Below are 20,582 nucleotides of genomic sequence, written 5' to 3' on the forward strand. Positions count from 1 at the left end.
ACCACAGTTGCATACGAATTATACGTTTCCTTGCAGTTGATCTTCAACAGCGTGACTCTCGGACCATCCGAGGACGACGATGATGAGGGGCGCCATGCTTCAGAAAAATCTCCAACTTGCCGCCAAGGCCACATCACCCTTAATGAACCCGACCGTCCCGCAACTGCGGGTCATTGGTGTGGTCATGACTGGGGTCAAGCCGTCTTTTTCAGTGAAACTTCTAGAGTAAGAACTAATTTCAATCTAATGCAATACAGATGTCTATGTATACAAAATTGATTTTGAAATATGAATATGACGCGTTTTGTGTGCAGGTTACTTTGGCGCTTTCGATGTTCTCGAGCCTATCTTCGTCATCTTCCTCGTCCTCAACCAACTTCGCCTTTGACTTTCGTCTAACTTATAAATTTTTGAGGAAGGAGGATTCATTCGTTCGTTATGGTCCACAGTCTCGGCCCTACTTTCGGGGACAATTACTTCCGGTACGTACTTAATTTTCGTATTTCCTTTGCTGTGGCTTTAACAGTTATGAGCAGCTTGATCTTAAAAAAGCATACCCATTTCTATATAAATTTCTATATAAATGTACTTCTTTTTATTATATTTTTATCAGGGAACTTTCTGTTCATTGATTTACAACTCGTGCGACAAAGTGCCGTGTGCTCTGCAAACTCCCAACTTTCCTGGTATTTACCCAAGAAATGTGACCTGCTACTATGCCATTCGCCAGTTAAACGCTCCAGGTAATTTATTTTGATTTATGTAATTGAACATCTGTATGTTTTGAGTTTTTTGGTGTAGAAAAAGTTAAAAGTTGGGGATTTTTTTTGTGATATTTGCAAATAGTGGGACACAGAGCCGTGATTCGATTAGGACAGGAGAAAGATCACATGGTTTTCGTCAGGAATCGTGCCGTGAGTAAGAAGAATGCTTTCGTGCCTGGGGACTCTGGTGGCAATTCCGGCCTGTCGGGCGACTCGAGTGGGGGAAAGGGGGTCGGGTCTGCGGGCGGAGGCAGTGGCGTCGATGAGTTAACGATAGGGGAAAATTGCGACACGGGGTCGGACCATGTCACCATTTATGACGGATATACGATTAGGTATGCGATATTATATTCATATTCGTACAATAGACGGTAGTTTATTTGATGCATATTTATTTTTTGAAGGGATCCGGTCCTTCTTCGATTTTGTGGAGGAGGAAAATTCCCTACCCTTATTGGAAGGTACTTAATAACGATACTATGATGCACACTCTTAACAATAGTCATACCGTTTTCCAAAGTAATTTAACTGCGAACTTATTAAATATACTAAATCCAGAGAGTAACTTTAACCTTGATAAAGGGTTAAAAGTTACTCTGAATTTGATATAATTTACTTTCTTAATATAGAATTCAGAGTGCATTTATTTTTTCAAAAGAGCAACATTATTTTTAAGACTTGTTTATGATGAATATAAAGATTTTTGACTGTACTTACAACTAACCATGTAAAATTGTGTGAATAGCGTTTTTGTTTAAATTTTGAAATCATATTTTTTAAAACGATCACTGGATCAAATTATTTAATGCTTTCACTCTGTTTCTGATAACAGTGGGAACGAGTTGCTGATGGAGTTTTACTCAGCTCCGACTGACTACTTGCTTCAGAGTGCGGTGAACACTGCGATCCAGGTAAAAATTTCCACATTTGTTACCAACAGACGCACATTTCGTGTGTTCTACAACGTGATGATTTATTATTAGATTTGAGCCGAAATAGTGGTGGTGAAAGCACATTTTTTCTCCTTCTTTTCAAGTGGCAGTAATAATATCGAGTTGTTGTTGGACGTGACCATTTTCAAATGTCCAAAAATAAGTGAGAGACTTGAAGGGAAAATTCAATTTTTCCCCACTTTTCTATTTCAACTTTCTCCACTTTAGCCAATCCCCAATCAATACTTGTTGACATCTCATTATTCTCATCTTCTTCCTTCCAGGGCTTCCATGTAGATGTTGAAATTGTTTACCTCCCGCTCGGTTCTCACACTTATGTGGAAAACCACAACTGCTTATTCACAGGTGAGTGGTTCTTTCTTAGCAGTTGAAGATTATGTAACGGATATTGCTTATGTGTGTGACATTTACTCGGTACACTGTATCGTCCAGATAGGGTTTCGTTTTCTCTCCAAAACCATGTTTTCCCAGGGAAGTTGGGACAAGGTGAAAGTGGTTTTCACCGTTCAAAATGAGAAAACATAGGATCCAATGTATTTAGTTATGGAGAAAGCAACTTCTTTAATAATCAATATTTTCGGAATTTGACATCATATTCGTCATCTCCACGAATTTCTGAACATTTTAATGAGTAATAAAATGCACTTTTGATTTTTTTCCTATTTATAGCGTATGAATACATATGTACGTGCTAATTTAAGAGATATTCGAATTGAACCGTATTATCAACTTATTTTCTCAGAATTTGATGAAGTATACGAATATGAAGTTAAATTTTGAAAATCTGAAGTTTTAAAGAAGTTACATTTTCCAATTTCAGTATGTATTTCTGGTTGGTGGTAAAAAGTGCCTTTTTCCTCTGCCCTGGTCAATTTGGTTTTAACCAATCGACGAAACCCTGATTCTAATGTTACCATTTACAGTGTCCAGCTTTCAACAAAAACGGGGCTTCCTCACTTCCCCGCAACATTCACTTCCTTCCAAAACCACATGCACTTATCTGCTGGAAGGCTCTCCTGGAGAAATCGTGTGGATCTCTCTTCTCAAGTTTTACATTGGGAAGGAATACGGGAAAAGTGGGGACGAAGGGGGTGGTGGGAGCGGGGGCTATAACGTGGCCGGGCTGACGGGATCGTATAATTTGGGAGCGTCGTCTTCGTCTTTGTCATCGTCATCTGGCGGATCGGGATTATCGGCTCCATCAAATTATATGACTGCAATGAGTCAAGTTTCCACCATGAGCAGTCTCGAGTGCAACACGACCTATTTCCAGATTTGGCAGGGGACCTACAGTAAGTTTCCTAGCTTCTCTTCCATTTTTCCATATTTCTCTCTAAGAAGATCACACCCACTTTATTTTCTCAAATGACGAAACAAATTTTACTTTTCTTCTGAAAATAATATCAAACTTTGACGATTTCCCAAACCCACATTGTAGTTTTTTTAGCATGTTCTACTTTTTCCCCTTTCTCCATTTGTAATGCACAAGTTTGGCTGGAAGGAGTACACAGAGCGTGGAAATAGCAGTATTAAGTGCGAGCTTAGTGTTAAAAGTTTTCCCTATCCGAGAATTAGACTCGGACGGCCAGAAGAAGAAGAAGAAGAAGATAAGTTGACTAACTCATCTCATCTCGGAGTAGGAAAGGGAGATTTGTAAATCTCATCGTTAGCAGGAGCAGACGAGTGGACGGAGAGGGGCAAGTGCTTGAGAATAAGATGGGATCAAGCAGAGTGGATTTGTCTTCTTGTTAAGAAAGCCCTGTTTCAATAGTTGCAGTAATGTCGCGATTTCGTATGTACACACACAGGAAGATCGATTTTGCACTTAAGGAACCATGCTTTATTCGTACCAGCTTAGAAACCAGATACTGCAATGGCTGATGATGTGTTTAGTTCTGAATGATTGCCAAAGAGAGTCATTCCACTAAATGTGGAGGTCGCCCAGCGTATGCACTCAGATTTTTAGCAAACTAGTGTCAAACTATTACAATTATAATTACTATGAAATTTACATACGACACAATTCGCCAAAGCTCGGGTTTAGCAGAGATATTTGGATCCGAAGAGGAGAAAACGTGCCCCAAAATTGACAAACTTTACACTTTCTAAATTTATTGAGCGCTTTCTCCTCTTCGGATACAAATGTCTCCGCCAAACCTGAACATTGACAGATAATGCAAATTTAATGTTAACCACTTCAACCCTAGGAGACGAGTTTTTTCATACCTTTCACCCCTAGTAACCGCGAATTTTTACCTCCCTTGACCCCGAAATTTTTATCTACTGCATGACGTTAATTCCTGGGCCATGAATTAAAAAATGGTGTTCCCACCGGAATTATTCTGGACACTTTTTTGTGAAAATTGGTATGAATAACCTTTCAAGAAGGTATTTTGAGTTGTAGTTTGCATTTTTGAGTTGTGGCGAACCACCAATGTTTATAGCCGAAAATAGCCAACACGCCGAATTTTAAAAATGATTGTAATTGCATGAAAAGTTAAACAAGCATGGAGTAATACTTGCATAACAGTACGTAAACTCGCAAATATTGATTATAGCGCATAAAGCGCCTTAGGAGCCGATTTTGGGCGGGAAAACCAAAAATCCTTACAATGACTTTAAATAGACAGCAATGACAATGAATAATTATCCCGTGAGAGGAAATTACTCGAACATAGACTATGGCGCATCTGGTGAATAGAAATCAATTTTAAGCGGGAAAATTAAATTTTACTAATTCCTGGCAATCTCTCAATTTTTAATTTTCCCGCCCAAAAGATATTTCAGCGGCACCCGGTACGTAATCATTAATTTTGACGTAGTTTACCCTACCGGCAAGATTATTTGTGGTATATAATTAAATCCATGCAATGATGCAATTCATCAAACTTTTAGTTTTCTCGCCCAAAACGCCCATTTGTGCTACATGCGAGTAAAACAATTTCTCTAATCTTATCGTAACGCGTTGTTGAAATAAATCGGTGTCGAAATTTCCTTGCAAAAAACAGTTTTCACAACTCGGCGTCTTGGCTAGATATAGCCACTTGGCTATAAATTTATTTTGCATCCATTTCTAATATTATTTCCTAAGAGACAATTTATCTTCCCGCCTAAAGGGCGGGTTGTTGACTCATAACTCTTGCTTTGCTTTGCTTGGAGAGGCAATGACCTAATTTTTTTCCGGATACGACACATAGTCGTAGGCCGGTGTGAACGGAAAATACGCCACATAGTCGTATCCGTTGTCAAGGGTCAATACGACACATCGTCGTTATAGGGGCGAAGTGGTTAATTAAATTTGTGACCGATTTACACTAGTTTGCCCTTCGAAGAGCATACACTGGGAGACCCCCATTTCTACTCGTCTGTTTTAAATTACTAAAATCTGACCAATGTGTCCAATTTTAGGCGACAAATTCAACAACGCCACCCTCCTCGCCCACCTCTGTGAGGACACCCCTATCCAACGCACCTGCGAGTTTATGCTGACCTCGACCACATCGTCGAAACCCCCACCGAGGGCATGCCACCCGGAGGAGTCTTTTATCTCAAAGGGTCCCAACATGTCCCTTAAACTAAAAGTGGAGACCACCACCGTCCTCCGCCCAGTCGAGTTTAAACTCTATTACGAGTTTGTCGACACTAAGCAGGACGGGGAAGCCTTTTCACATCCGGGGCTGACTGGACATCCACAAAATTCACCAAATTTGCCAAAATTCTTAAGAACTGAGCAGCAGCAGCAACAGCAGCAGCAAGGAAACTTGGATGGGATTCCTATTGATGGCGGAGTAACAAACTCGATGAAGTTCTCGGTAGGAAGTTGCAGCCGTATTTTCAAGAGCACGAATAATGCCATGCAAGCTGCCACATTTACATCGCCGAGAAATGTATTTTACTTCGGGAGAGGAGGAGTCACCAACTTGACTTGTGTTTATCGCTTCCAAGGAGTAAAAGGCCAACGAGTTCGCATCACTTTCAACAAGATTTCTTTGGCTGGAGGGTAAGTGAATGTTATTGAAAATTATGTGTCCTCCTAAAGTCAAGAGCAAAATTGATCCGTCAACATTTCTCATCTGCATCCATCCCCATTCATGATCCCCTTCACTTTATATGCTTTCACACAAAGTTGTGCAGTTTTGGGGTCTCCTAAATAGATACTCATCATTGAAGTTTTATGTATTTTATGACTTTTGGATCTTTTTAAAACCAACTTTCTCCTAAGCCTGAGCCCCGGGGGTCTTATTTCTAATGACTTGTATTATCCTAGTCATTTCTATAAAATCAGTACCGTTTTCATGAGCCTGATCCACGCCAAATTTGATGTACTATGCAGTATGCGGATAACTTTTTATTTACGACGGCGACATACATGACGATTCCATAAGCCCTGTTTGACTCTTGATAAAAAGTAAAAGTTCCTCTTTCACAGTCAGTGAAATTTCATTTTTGTAATTGTGCCCATTCAACCCAAACATTGGATTGGTCCCACAGGCACGACACGTCATCTTCATTTAAAAGTCCCTTTCCTACAAACAAAGTTAATGCCGGCAAAGTATAAGTCGCATGTCACCGCCCGAGGGTTCTCTCTTCTGACAGTTGGTCGCCACTGTGTAAGACTTTTGAGAAAAAAAAACATCCAACTTCCATAACTTTCTCCTTTCTGTGGCAAATTGTCCACCGACCGTTGTTACGATAGCTTTTTTTCTGGATAACCTTTATATTTAAACAAATTCTCATGGGATGAATTTGAAATTATTTTCAAGTCTCGCGCCCCCAAATAGAAAGACGAAGTTGCCATGAATAGCTAATAATTCTTTCTAAATGGGGCCTACTAGAAGGAGGAGAGGAAAAAGTTTGGACAACCACCAGACCGAGGCAATCCTCCTCCATTCAGGACCTAACTTTCTCCACAATTCATTATTCACCCAGATAGACCGACACAACCAATAAAGGTGGACTTGGTTAGGGTCGGAAGCGAGAATTTTTTATTCAAATTCGCTCTCAAACTGAATACATTGTTGATTTGAAGAAGAAATGGTCACGACGACGTGAATATCGGAGTTTAAGAGACCGGGAAGCTCGGAGTATAAGTCGTAACTCGCACTTCGAAAGAGCAGACACCATAACTTTTTAATTCCTCAAGGGCCCAATAAATAGAAAGTTGGTGAAAGTTTGAATTGACATGAAGTGAGTGAAATCAGGATTACTTTTTTTATTTAAGGAAAGGTGTGAATTTCCTACATTGTGTCCAATTTATTAATTCTTATTGAATGTCTTGTCAACTTTATTGAATTATCGCGATAATTAAAACTAATCTGGGTTTTAAAAGGGATTTACTGAATTGTGTAGGGATGTTACTACTACACGGTGATAAGATAAGAATACATGTTACCAAGTTCGTATTCATGGGAAAAATTCCATGAACAAATTTTGCTTTAAATTTGAATAGGGTGTAGACATTTTTATTGAGCAATCCACTTTGAACTTGAGTATGTACAATCTACTCGCTCCCATGCACCCACCCTCTCACCAAGAAAGAGAACCCATTTCTATTCCTATATTCTATTTGAAAGCAAAAAAAAAACGGTGAGGAATTGAATTTCAGCCTAGCCAAATTTGCTCCACCGGACAAATAGGCACACAAACTCTTCTCCCACAACTTTCCAGGGGCAAAGTTGGTTTGGCAGAATCAATGAAGAAATATTGGTTTATTTAGTGGCTTGGCTTGTTACCAATTCGTCTTTCTGGTGAAAGTGATGGTAGAGTCATGCACTGTGTAAACATTTCGACACTACAATTTTTCAACCTTTACTACTTTTACACTGGAGAGAAAAACAGTCAACAGCAGCAGTGGTGACATTTTGGTTTGCATAATTTTCCTGTCCGCGACCCTGCCTGAGTTTAATCCGGTAGAAGGAAAATGTGATTTGGTCATGTTTTTCCAGTGGTTTAGAAGAGGTCTCTCCTCCCACGGCTTTCTCTCCAAGGTTGGTTTAGGTTTGATTTGGCACTGGCTGAGGTGGCACTGCGTAGCCCAGGGGCGTGTTTGTGAATATATTTCGTGTAAATTGCTGTTTTTACACAATTTTCTCACGGTCTCGTCTCTCTAGGAGGGGATCGAATCGAGTGTGTAAAAACCATGCATGATTCCAAGTTAGACAGTTTGTTGAACAATGTCAGCAAGCGGTTCTTTGTGGATGGTTGGAGAAAAAGGTGAAAGGGTAAAGCGTGGAAAAGTAGAGTGGTGATGGTCCTGAAAACTAAAGGAAAAGTTTTCCCCTTTATTTTTACGAGTCGATATATTCCCGCTTTATGTGCACTAAGAGGTCATTTCCTAATAGTGGAAAGTTTACGGAAACACGGTACGCATAATGCGGGAGGAGAAAGTATGAAGTCATTTCTCACTGCAGGATGGACGCACTTTTCCGCTCGTCGTCGCCGTGACTGAATGTGGTGCTGGATGAGGGGAAAGTGCTAGTTTCCAGTCCAGATGAGAATGGGGAAGGTCCGACGTTTATGATAATGATGTGTTCAGTGATGGGTGTTTTAGAGCTGTGTTAAAATATTTAGTCATCACGTTGTGGTCGATTTGATTAAAACGTATTTGTTTCCCTTGCAATGTTTTAGGAATACAATTTCATTGATCTGAGATAAGTTACGTTAAGAAACGAGTTATACATATATAAGTTTCTTAGTGAAATTTTATTACTTTTTTAGTCGCTGATTTCGAATCTGAGGTCAGTTTTTCAGTTGCGGCATCATGGGAAGGGACACATAACCTTTTCTGCCTGTGGATTGACGGGCGTATACACTAGTAATCTGACGACACACAATTTGCGTAATTTGTCTGAGATTCGACTGCATGTTTCGACATCTAATTACACTTCATCACGTGGACTCTCTTAACCTTCACACACTTGACTCGCGAAAAGCCAACCACTTGCAAGAGAAATATTTAGCTTTCCGACTATTTTTGCCCGAATTTATCAGCAAATGAAACAAGTGTAAAAATTTTAATTGTCTCAATTAAGTCAACTTGTTGAATTTGTACTTTTCAGTCTAGTAAAATATGGATATTTTCATAGACACCTTAATTCCACATTCACTTTATCCATAAGAAATGAGTATTTTTACAGTCTCACTTATTCTACAAGCTACCAGCCATTGTTTTTTACCGTTTTTTCCACATCTGCCCCATTTCTAATGAAATGCACGCTTCCAGCCCAGCCTGCCTCGACTCTTCGCATGCCAGGAGACAATAATAGGAAAAGAACGTGCGAGTGAAAGTTAGGAAGTACACCGCAAAACGAATCAAAGTCATTCCCGTGCAAACGTTGATCTCTGGTCTGGGAAGACGTAATGAGAGAGCGTGGCTCCTACTTTCCCTCCCACCGAGCCATAGTCCTCCGTTACACAGTTTGCACTGTTTAGTCGTAATTTTGTTTCGTGTTTTATTAACAAAATCTCCACACGAGGTCCCATTACCTCTGGATCCCGTCGGGCAAAAGTTAGGAGCACTGATTACTTTGGAGTTTGGAGACCGACAAAAGCGAATCAGTCCATTCATGCAAATTCGAGGGCTAAATAAAAAATGCGAAAGTTTATACATAATTATCGATGCAGGAAAAAATTAGGTGGTTTTCATCTAAAAAAAGTGCATTTTCTTCTGATAATCATGAACTCTAAGAAATTTTATCATTGGATTTTATCATCAACCGATGAACATGTGACTTTAGCGGGTGCATGGTGATACTGTGTTACCGCTCGGTTACAGTAGAATCACCAAGTGGGAACACCCACCAATTTTCACTCGGTGAAAGTCTATCACCAAACGAAACCAAAATGGTAACAACCCCAGTCACGTTTGTCATCTGATTTTTAAGAGTGTGTAACTTGGCACTATTTGCTAACAAGGTTTCAAATAACCACCAAGTGTCCATCGTAATCATGTCCAGCATCTCACTAATTATCATTATTATCATTTCCCATTACTTCCGCAAGATTTTTTCCGGTTGGATTGGCCAAAGTTCAAAAACACGATGAGCACACGAGTGAATTTGTGCTCTGGTGAGTCAACCAAAATGAATTCGATGGAGAAAGCGAGAGAGAGTTGGATGAAGATAAGGAGATGCCAACCAACCACGAAACCAACCTCGAACAATCGTTCGTAGCAGCAACTTAAAAGACAAAGCCTCCACACACAGCTGCTGTTCATTCTTCTTCTCAGAACACGCTCCTGGTAATGGGAACCTCCTCACTCGACAAGAATAAGGATTCCCGAGGCAGTGATGTGGACAGGATGGGAGAGGAAAGTCCATCTCGTCCGACCGACGTCAATTCCTTCAGAATACATGCGTCCATACACACATTGTGTGGGAAATTGACTACATTTACATTCTAAAACTTACATAAAGTGGAGATATTCCCAGAAGAATGAGAGTCTGGTGAAAGCGAAATTTGCCAAAATTACTGCACATCCTTGCTTCCAAGCTAACGATGCGATGATGGAGTGCCATAGATTGAGATGAAACGAAACCGTGGTCATCAATTGTATTGTGTGATGTGATCACAATCTCCATCACCCACGAAGCGAAAAGAAGAAACCAAGAGAAACAAATGCTGGGATGAGATACGCTTTTTTCTCTCTGCGGTTGTGTCCTCCATTGTCTCTGGATGTTTGTCGCCTCCTGCTCGTTGGTGGTGGATAAGCCCATTGAATGAAACTCCAGACGACACATTGACATTGGAGGAGGACATTGGCAGACGATAAGAGATACTTGATGGCTCGTTTCGGCCAAAGTCGCGATCGTTTAGATTGGAATTTCTGAGAGATAATGGGTTTTGCGAGGGACAAGAAAGGCAAAAAAGCTGGAGAAGGTGAACATCTCTCAAGTGTAGGATTTTGCTGGTTTGATGTCGCCAAAAAGTGGACTGGCAACAAAGTCGGTGACACAAAAGAGAGTGGTTTGGATAAGGAGGGATAAGAGAGCAGGGCGGAAATGTCGCCTTCCTATTTGATGATGGTCATCTCATCTTATCTTCTTATCGTCACAGAACTCGTCCTGACGAGACCAAGAGGATTGAGGATTGAGGGTCTGAATAGTTGTTTCACATCTCTTCTATCCATGTATGTATCTAGCTCCTCTCGTCTTTTGGGTACGCACGGGCTTAACTTTCACCACCACACACGTCGGCATTACCGTCGTCAATGGCGGTGGTGGGTGGACGGATGGTTTAATGGCCAACTTTGAACATTAAATGCTACTTACACAAGTTGTAAAAACTTTTTTTCCTTTATGAGGATTGAACTCATCCCTTCAAGTTATTTTATGAGTGAGACCAACCCATTTATGATCCATTTATGAGTATGATGATTAGATTGTAGAGAATTCTGGAGGGTGGTTAAATAAATTGATGGCAACGTGACACCAGTCTTGTAATGGTGGCAGGCTAACTAGCAAGTTTTTGTCCAATTGCTAAATTATTCTTCATGCAAAATATATTGGCAAAGTTGGTCAAATTATTGTACACAATTTACAATTTGGGCTCTTGTCATTTCGCGAATTTTCAAAGTCTCATGAACCCATCCTCTCTCTCTCAACAATACTTATCAAACTCTTCTGTCTTCCATTGTGAGACTGATATCGATATTGGACTGAATGTCAAAACCAGACGACGACTGACTGCGAGAATACATAGAACGAGGAGAAGAAATGATTAATCAACGTTCCCAACTACTTTCACTACCCAGCACTTCGTCGTCCTCGTCGTACATATTACCTCCACATAACTCGCTCCTACATCTAGCAGTCAGTGAGTAGTGTTGAATGCTTTCTCTTCTCTGCCCTCTGTTCTATTCTGTTCACCATTGTATCGGAATGGGATTGGATGCTGAGTGTCAGACGGATTTCGGGAGAAATGGATTGCCTCCCACGTCGTGCACATGGTGGGATACCAACCCAACTATGAGCTATTGTGATACTATGCTGGCTGTGTAGCATCACTCCAATTTCAGCCTAACGAGGAGGAGGCAGATAGATCCCGTGGCAGATAGTCAGACCTGAACGGTTTCCATCTCCTGCTGGAGGGAAATATTAATTTCTATCTTGATTGGTGGAATGGAATATGAGATGTGCATGCATGTATGAGACGGCATAGTTGGGTTCGTATATACGAAACGAACCAAGTTGCTCCAGAGAGAGCGAGCGAGCGAGGAATGAGATGAAACTTGGAGAAAGCTTTCTCCACTCTTCTTCCTCCTCCTCGTTCCATTCATCCCATTGAGATCATGTCACTATCAGGAGTTGGCAGGCAGGAAAAATTTCCTCATATGGAAAACTTATAGGTTTAAAATACATTTTTTTATTGACAGATTTTGCAAATCGGAGGTAACCTCGCTGACGGGGAGGTCCATGTGTCGAGACATTACGCAGAATGATACACAATCCACCAAGCGCGTCACGGAGGGAAGGGTTCAGGTAAACTTGATTAATTTGCAAAAAATGTAATTCTTCAAAATGTACTTTGATTTATTAAATCTAATTCTTTTAATCTTTAACCTGACTAATTTTTTGTGTTTTTTAACCATATTTGGTAGGTTTGGGAAGTGCCGTGGGGTGGGAATGGGAGCCGAATTTTGAAAGAGTGTCTATGTGACTCGGAGGCTGGGCCGTTCTCATTCCTCTCCGTCTCATCCACGATGGACATTGTGCTGAATGTGAAGAATATGCAGCCCTTTCATGACCAGGATCACTTCACGTTTGAAGGGAGGTGAGTATCAAATGAGTATAAAATATCTACTAATTCCCTTAGTTTTATACTAATTTTAGATAAAGATTATTTGAAATACTTTCACTTTGCGCTAATAATTTTGAAGATATGCGTACCCAAATTTAAGGCATCGTGGCGCCATTAAGAAATAACTGAAGTCTTGAGAAGGGCTTAACTTGAGGCAGGTGTCCAACATTTCTCATGTCACTCGCGGTAGGAAAAGGGGATTTAAATTGGGAATAAATTCACACATTAGAATTAGCCTGGACGGAAATTGACTGCTTCTGGGTGTTGGAGGACAAGTTAGAATTTACGAAGCAGGAAGTGTGCGAGTGAGTGCGAGGGTTAATCTCCTCCGAGAAATGAGAGCAAGGAGAAGCTTTTTCCGCTTTCACCATGCACGAAACATGGCTGTGCTGTGCTCCCTCCTATCATCATCATTTTCATAATGGGACTCGCCGCGTCAATTTATTTGGCCACCTTTTCATCTCTTTTTATTATTATCCCACGCTGAGGCTTTATCAGGACAGACACTGATGAGCGTATAACAAAGTGCTTTAGGCAATTTGGGAGAAAGTCGACGGGTTGAAAAGGAGAAAGGTTAATGAGCACGCGGAGTCAAGTCAGACTACTCGTCGTTGGATGTGTATATTTATGAATATATGGAGCCACGAGATGGACGAGCGACGTGCCCAGAAGTCAATTCTCAGTTGCTTAGTTAGTCCTTGCACTTGTGAAATGCTGCATGTTCACGTTTGAAATACAGAACGTATGAAAAAGCACGGAGACACTACTCCATTTTAATTTACTACCCAAAAATAATTACAATTTTGTCACTTGCAAATATATATTTTGAAGAATAACACTAATGTCTCCTCCGTTCTTTATTTCAGCTACGAATTCATATCCAACCATCCAGCCTGCTCGCGTGGGCAGAAACTAAAAAGCCCGAGTGGAACCATAACCCTGGCCCAGCCGGAGAGGGTCCCTTACCAAAGTTGTTCCCATTACCCGTGGGAAATCCAACCAGCATCGCCGTCCCACTACATCTACCTCAGGGTCCCGGGCCATACAATGAAAAAGTTTGTGGTTCCTTCCTCCCCACATCCGCAACCACATTCCAAATCATCTTCTACTTTCTCCTCCTCATCATCATCTTCACCCGGCCAAGAGCGGGCTACGCATTGCGACACGAGGAACAGGATCCTCGTCTACAGCGGTGGCTTCTCTGGCCACCTTCTCCAAATTATATGTCCTGACGATTCCTCCTTTGGGAGTAGAAACCAGGTGGAAATCTTCTCCTTGGGATGGGACACTCCGTCTCAGTTTCCCAACTTTGTGGAAAACCCACACCTCTCCATGACCAGCCTGCCTTCTAATAATCAACTCATCGTGGAGCTAGTTTCTCGCGGTCCAAGCTCCAATGCGAGATATGAGCTGAAATATATTCAAATTTCGAGAAGGGACGAACCCCTCGAGTGGGGGGTTCATGCCGCGTCATCCTCCTCCTCGTCCTCCACCACCGGGGTTTTGAGTGGTTCCAGTGTGATTACGACGAGTGGTGGCAATATCGTTGGGATTGATGGCGGACATAAGATTGTGACCCCGGGTGATGTCGGTGGTGGTGGGACAGGTTCATCTGGAGGAATTACGTCCTCCTCGTCCATCGGCTCTTCCCGTGACGAGTTGGAGGAAGACGTCTGTTTCAAGTTTAAATGTCCCGAGCTGAACGCGTGCATTAGTCCGACGCTGTTCTGCGATGGGATCTCGCACTGCCCTTCAAATTATGATGAGGAAAACTGTGAGTACTTCCCCATCCCCAAGACTTATCTGGTCCTCGCGGCCGCCAGTTTGATCACGTTTCTCGTTCTGAGTTGCTGTTTTGGCTGTTTGCTTTGTAAGAAGAGGAGGGCGGAGAGGAGGGAGAAGCTTTTGATGAGTAGTAGGACTCCGACGGAGGAAATGTTCTTCGGGGGAACGGGGGGGACGGGGACGATGAGCATGGGGAGCAGTGGTGCTGGTGGGGCGGATTTTGGTGCCAGTCATCACCACCATTTGCATCACCACCATCGTCGCGAAATGACGCGGCGAGAAATCGAATGCTGACAATCGCCATCTCGAGTGGAACAGTATGTTGAAATCGACCGGGTTACTACCGTTTAAGAAATCTTACGTAAAAAAAACAAGTGGAACTGAGTGGAGAAAGTAATTTAAATAGGTTTCTTTGCTTTCTCCAGTCAGTTCAACTTGAAAATGGATAATAAATGGTCAAAGTGAGACAATAATCTTAAAAAAGTCATCAAAAACGAGCGTACTATTAAGATATCAGAAGAAATAGCTAATGCATACATACATAAAGGTAATTGAGCACATGTGTGATAGAAAAAATTCGTTGCACTCGTCTAAAACTTTTAAGTCGAACGAGCCATCCGCATTTTATTCTTGGTATCATTTCCTGAAATGGTTTCTCACCTGCATATTTACTTATTAGCTACTACACCTATTAATTACTACATGTATTCCATTCAGTGTTGGTTAATTTCAGGACTGCAAGTCGCACAATGGGGAAATCGTCCTTTTAAAAAGATATAAAATTTAAACATTCATGATGACTACCTGCACAAAACTATGATAAATTAAATATGTACATACGTGTTAGTAGTAGAGAATTATAAGAGTGATATTTTACCAAATTTCGTAAGTCTAACACAGAAAAATCTAAATTTCCCTTGGTCTAGTCTCGCTACATGTGTAGATACACACTTATTTGTACAGTTTACCTGTCCTAATACATAAATAGAATGTACATAGGTACATACTTAATTATTCGCTCGTTTCCTCCACCCTCGTAAATATCCTCCGAAATGTAAATAAACAGACCTACATACATATTTAAATGCATGCGTCGAGTAAATAAAATCTAGCTGACGAACGGAAGGAGCTAGGGAGAAAGCGTATAAGGAGGACGGTAATTAATCTCTATTTACTGCTGGTAGGCCACGCCGTAGGAATTTTACTCTCTCTTTCTCTCTCTTCTTGCATATTCTTCTTCTTCTTCTCGACGATAGGCTTAAGACATCAGGATATTAACACAGTTCGTAATTTATAAGGAAAAAGAGTGACTCGCGAGTTTCAAAGTGAACGCACCTGCTACCTGCTCAACCAACTTTTCTCTCTCGCTTCTTCTGGTTACATGGAACTCGAGTGAGTGTAATCTTCGCTTTTAAAATATTAGCTTGCAGCAGTCCGGCCGGGCAAGAAAATATGCTAGGAAAACAAAAACCTGCTTTCTCTCTATTGTCTAAAACTTTATAAAATCTTTCAAGATAGGCGATGAATAAGTGCAGTGCAGGTAGTTTACATTTTCGGGGAGATAATTCTAAAGAAGAGGAATGAAAACTGAAATGAACTGAGAATGGAGGCTTCCAAGCGTATGCTCTCCGATTTTGGCAAATTTAATTAAGATGAAATTTACAAAATGCACGATCTGCCAATGACCAGGTTTGGCGGAGATAATGCATCCAAAGAGGAGAAAACGTGCCCTATAAAGTTCATGCTTTGCAAATTTACTGTGCGTTTTCTCCTCTCCGGATGCGAATATCTTTGCCAAACGTGCCCATTGGGAGACAGTGTTGTTTGCAATTTATATATTAATTAAATTTGTGATCGATTGATACTAATTTGCTAAAAATCGGCGAGCATACGCTGGGAGACCTCCATTGTAAACAACGAGATACCGATCTGCATACGCAGTGCGGGTTATTGATTCGTTTTATCAACAATGTTTTTTGACTTCGACTAATTAGTTTTTTATTAAGTAGTAAAGAAATTTACATTTTTGACTTTCAAAATAATTCATTAATTAACACAGCCAATTAACTTCACATCCTTAGTTAGATGATGGACAAAGTATTCTCGTTTTCCTTGTTACTTTCACCTTGCACCTCTCCTCTCCTCACCTGAAATAGAATGTATAGAAATCACTTTAAAGTCGTAGTTAGTACTAAACAATGCATGGCAAGAAAGATATAATCATCAATAAATAGACCAAAATCAATCACATGACACAGTCAACCAGAAATTAGCTATAGGCTCACAATGAAAAAAATAGTACGAAATAATATTTGCTTAGAAAGATGATGCAAAAATCCAGTTGAAAACCGGTGAATTTCGACATACTGCGAAACTTGAGGTGGAAATTGGGTAGAATTGTAGGAAGAGTTTTACTACTATTTATAGGATTATTACCATATATTATTGTTACGTATAACTCGAGCTAGATACTTTTTGTGCAGTTATCCAACAGTGTGATAAGTAAGCATTGTATTAGATTACACATATTTAGGAGTATAAATTGTTAGTACAGTGAACAAGTTGAGGAGACAAATGCTGTCCGTCAGTATTTCTTGGTGTATTCAGAAACATGGAATTAAAAATCAAAGACACTTGGCCAAACTTAACTACTACTTTAAAACCATTGCCATTACGTCACTACATAATTCTAATATTAAAACTTGTACTATGCAAAAACAATAAATAATTAATCGGCTTAATTAAATCGTATTAAATTGTTGTAAATTTTTTGTGTAAAGTGTAAATAGAATTGAATGTTAGGTAGTACGTAGTAGATAAGTACATATATTTGTGTGCTAAAAATGTGTATAAATTGTATGATAACTATGATACCGATAAGTAAATTTAATGGCCAAACTTTTACACGTGTGTACATACTTATAAACATAATGTAACATAACTTGGACGATAAAAGGAAGAAACTCTTCTGTGAAGTCAAATATGTAAAATTCACTGCCGACATTTGGTTTTTGTTATTGTCACCTTATGTGAATCAAACTATAAAAAAATGTAACACGATATATGTATGTAAAAGAGACTTTTTTGATGGAAATGATTAAAAAAACACTACCATAAAAAAATTAATGACGCATTATTAATTCAATAATTGCTCTCTTGTTTGGCACCAAAATAAGTTTGAGACAAAAGTGCTGCACCCATTACAGTACAAAATGGGTTCAAGCCATTTCCAACATTTGTTACCAAATGAAGCAACTCACTCACCTGCTTATTACACCACCACACAAGATCGCTTTACATTACTTTTTAAGCTTGTGTGACTTCTGGAATGAGTCGTGTGGCGTGGTCTGGTCGGAATTTAGAGCAAAGTCTTTTGGAGATTTACCTCTGCCAAATTGAATACCAAATGGGTTCATAAATGTCGTATAATAATCCTTTTCTCGGTCACCCGACGGGGGGTGTACACGACACACATTCAAGATGCCCTCCTAAAAGTATAATTTTTAAATCTCTCTCGTTCACTGCCAATTTCTACCTCTTATTTTCAAAGTGTTGATTGTCACATTTTATTTTTCGAAATCATTGAATCCACCAAACCACCAGGAGCCGCAGCAGCTGGAGGCAAAAGAAGCCATTGCATTCAATTCTATTGTTACGTGGTCTTGAAGCACATTTTGGAAATTGGAGAGAGTGAGAGAGGAAGGAAAGATATGGTAAATTTCACCATGTCTACATTTCAAGTAGGAAAAGTAGGGCAATATCAAGGCAATATCGTTTACTCCGCCAACGGAAATTTCCAACGTGTACCCTACAACCCGGTCCAGAGCTCTTCACTTAATGCTTCCAGGAAACTTTCGGTGCACCTTCCTTACAAAAGTTGTAGGAACTCGTAGTAGTACTACTATTGCAAGAGAGAGATGTTCATGGAAGAGAGAAGGTAAAGTCGTCATACATATATCACAGGATAAGACGAGGGTGATGCGCTGATTCCACTATAAAAAAGTAAGTAAGTTTTAGCTCAAAATTTGTCCCTAGATCCAGAAAAATAGTAGAATCCCGAAGAAAACAACACATCTGCCAATTTTCCTTGCCTTCCAGTTCGATCAAGGAAGGCCGGACCTAATTCAAAAGATAACAAAAAATAAATCCATCCTTTATCCTGCATCTAGCTTCCAAAACAGCATCAGATGACCATCACTAATTTGTTTCTGTTTTTCAATTACACGTATTGATCCCGTCTTCTTAGAGGAATTCCCTGGACTCATCTTTTATACACAGAATCCCGCATACTCCTACCGGATCTGTCGCACATACCAGGACGGCAATAATAATAGAAATATCTGTACAATAGCGAAAATGTGGTGGATACTCACCTGCCTGCTACACAGCTCAGCCATTGAGAAAACGTGCAACATTGAATTTAATAGGGGCATGGGTGGCGAATGTTTTGTTTATTTTTTGGTCCGTTGGTTGGTCCATACTCCTGCAAGAGACGGGTAGAACAATAAAAAAGTGGAAATGGGGAAAGGAAATTCTATCCGGGAAAGTAAAGTAGTCCTGGATGGAGAGAAAGCAGTCGGATTTTATCATGTGGAATTCTTCAGGAGCAGGAGCAGCAGCACGAAATCCTTTTTCATCCTTGGAGCAGTATTTGGAACAAAAGAGATCAGCATGGATCAGATCAGAATCAATTTCTGGGCAGAGAAAGTGAGAGGCTGGGCTCACAAAATGGGAGGAAAAACAATGTACCTTTCTTTTTAGTGCAAAATAAGAAACACGAAATGGTATAAAAAGTGGTACTTTTCCCATCTTTATGAGTTCATTGCTTGTTGGTGGATCAAAAGTGGTACGGACGGACGAGCGGATGTGGATGTGGATGGATATTATTGGTTTGTGGTGTGGTGGGATTTATACATTTCATCCTCCTATTTACTCTTCAAATTTTTGCAAAAAGTGCACCAGTGACAAATAAATACAAATCTTCCACAAATAAAAAAACTATGTGTACGCCAACATTCAATTCATTTATTTATTTATTTACGGCCCCTGCTACGTACGTAGATACACTTTTATTTATGGGGAAAGTCAATGTGGTAAAAAATTTCATTGTTGTTCAACTCCACGCTCAGATTGCGGCATGGACATGAAATATCCCTATTTCAGATTCAGGTCAGGTATCATTTAGTGATTTGGTGCACATTATACCGCACTTACTTACCAAAATCTCCACTTCCATCCATAGGCCAGCCATCCTTTTTTACGGTTTCTTTACTTTTTTGGGGGGATTTTTATTTCGTAAAAAAAGTAAAACCTTCTTGCCCGGTGGAGAAAATGGAGACAGAGAGAGAGAGTGAAAGTGGGCTGGAATAAGAGACCAAGACCGGAGATTTTTTAGAATTGGATTGGTTATAAATTACATAAAAGGGAAGGTTATGTCCATCTAAAGAAGGGAGGCAGGAAGGAGAAAAAAAGTCATTTTGGTACCTTCCCACTGCACAAAATTGACCTCGCTCTCAAACTACTTGGTTAGTTAGTTGGCCAAAGTGGACTCTCGACAAGGCGTAGCGAGAAGAAGATGGCCAAAGTTGTTGGATTTGGATTGCAGCAAGGAGAAAAAAGTCATTAGGGTGTGACCAGTAATTTACCAGAGCTCGCTTCGTCAATCGAGTAAAAAACACTAGTCTACGCCATATACGCCAAAGAGACATTGAGACGGTAATGCACATGTACATAAATAAATAAATAAAAAATCATGTAAAAAAATAAGCTTGGAAAATTCCTGAAAAAGAAGTAATAATATTTTCCCCATTTTCTTTCATCATATGGAAAAATAATATCCCTTTAAGTCCACACCCACGCGGACCAAACGTCCAAATACATCTTCGAGTCAGTAAGAAAACAAAGTAGTGAGTGACTCCTGAGAGTGAAAGCATTGATTTTGGTCTGCCAGTCTGGAAAATGGTCCTTCTCCTCTTCTGGTCTAAATATGTCGCGGGAGTAAAGCTACTTTTTTTCCACCCACGACCTCGACTTGACTGGAGTCCATTTCCTTCCGATTTCCAATCTGTTGGTCCCATTAGCAAATGAATTGGAATGGATGCGAATCTGCTGCTAACAAACCCTAACTGCAGAATTACTTGGAGAGAAACGGAGACGAAAACCCAGAGAGGTTTGTGAAACGCGAAAGTAGAATAATGGCAGAAAAGCCACGCGTAAATAGGCAAATCAAATATATGCGAGAGACTGGACACAAATCTGTAATTCGCAACAGACTGTGGACCAA

The 20,582-nt window shown here is 40.3% G+C and overlaps 1 protein-coding gene across 1 annotated transcript in view; it reads left to right on the forward strand.

Moving 5' to 3' along the window:
* The window catches only part of LOC118438443, a 37,453-nt gene extending 22,173 nt beyond the window's left edge, over positions 1–15,280 (forward strand). The window contains exons 4-15 of the mRNA XM_035858749.1: positions 37–225; positions 315–482; positions 614–743; positions 847–1,099; positions 1,169–1,225; positions 1,597–1,675; positions 1,981–2,062; positions 2,641–3,009; positions 5,126–5,717; positions 12,090–12,195; positions 12,315–12,487; positions 13,381–15,280. Of these exons, the coding sequence (XP_035714642.1) occupies positions 37–225; positions 315–482; positions 614–743; positions 847–1,099; positions 1,169–1,225; positions 1,597–1,675; positions 1,981–2,062; positions 2,641–3,009; positions 5,126–5,717; positions 12,090–12,195; positions 12,315–12,487; positions 13,381–14,593 (3,411 nt within the window). The 3' untranslated portion in view covers positions 14,594–15,280. The remainder of the gene's footprint in view (positions 1–36; positions 226–314; positions 483–613; positions 744–846; positions 1,100–1,168; positions 1,226–1,596; positions 1,676–1,980; positions 2,063–2,640; positions 3,010–5,125; positions 5,718–12,089; positions 12,196–12,314; positions 12,488–13,380) is intronic.
* The last annotated feature ends 5,302 nt before the right edge of the window (positions 15,281–20,582 follow it).

Source organism: Folsomia candida, unplaced genomic scaffold (assembly GCF_002217175.1).
Source record: "Folsomia candida strain VU population unplaced genomic scaffold, ASM221717v1 Fcan01_Sc021, whole genome shotgun sequence".
NCBI classification, from domain to species: Eukaryota; Metazoa; Arthropoda; class Collembola; order Entomobryomorpha; family Isotomidae; genus Folsomia; species Folsomia candida.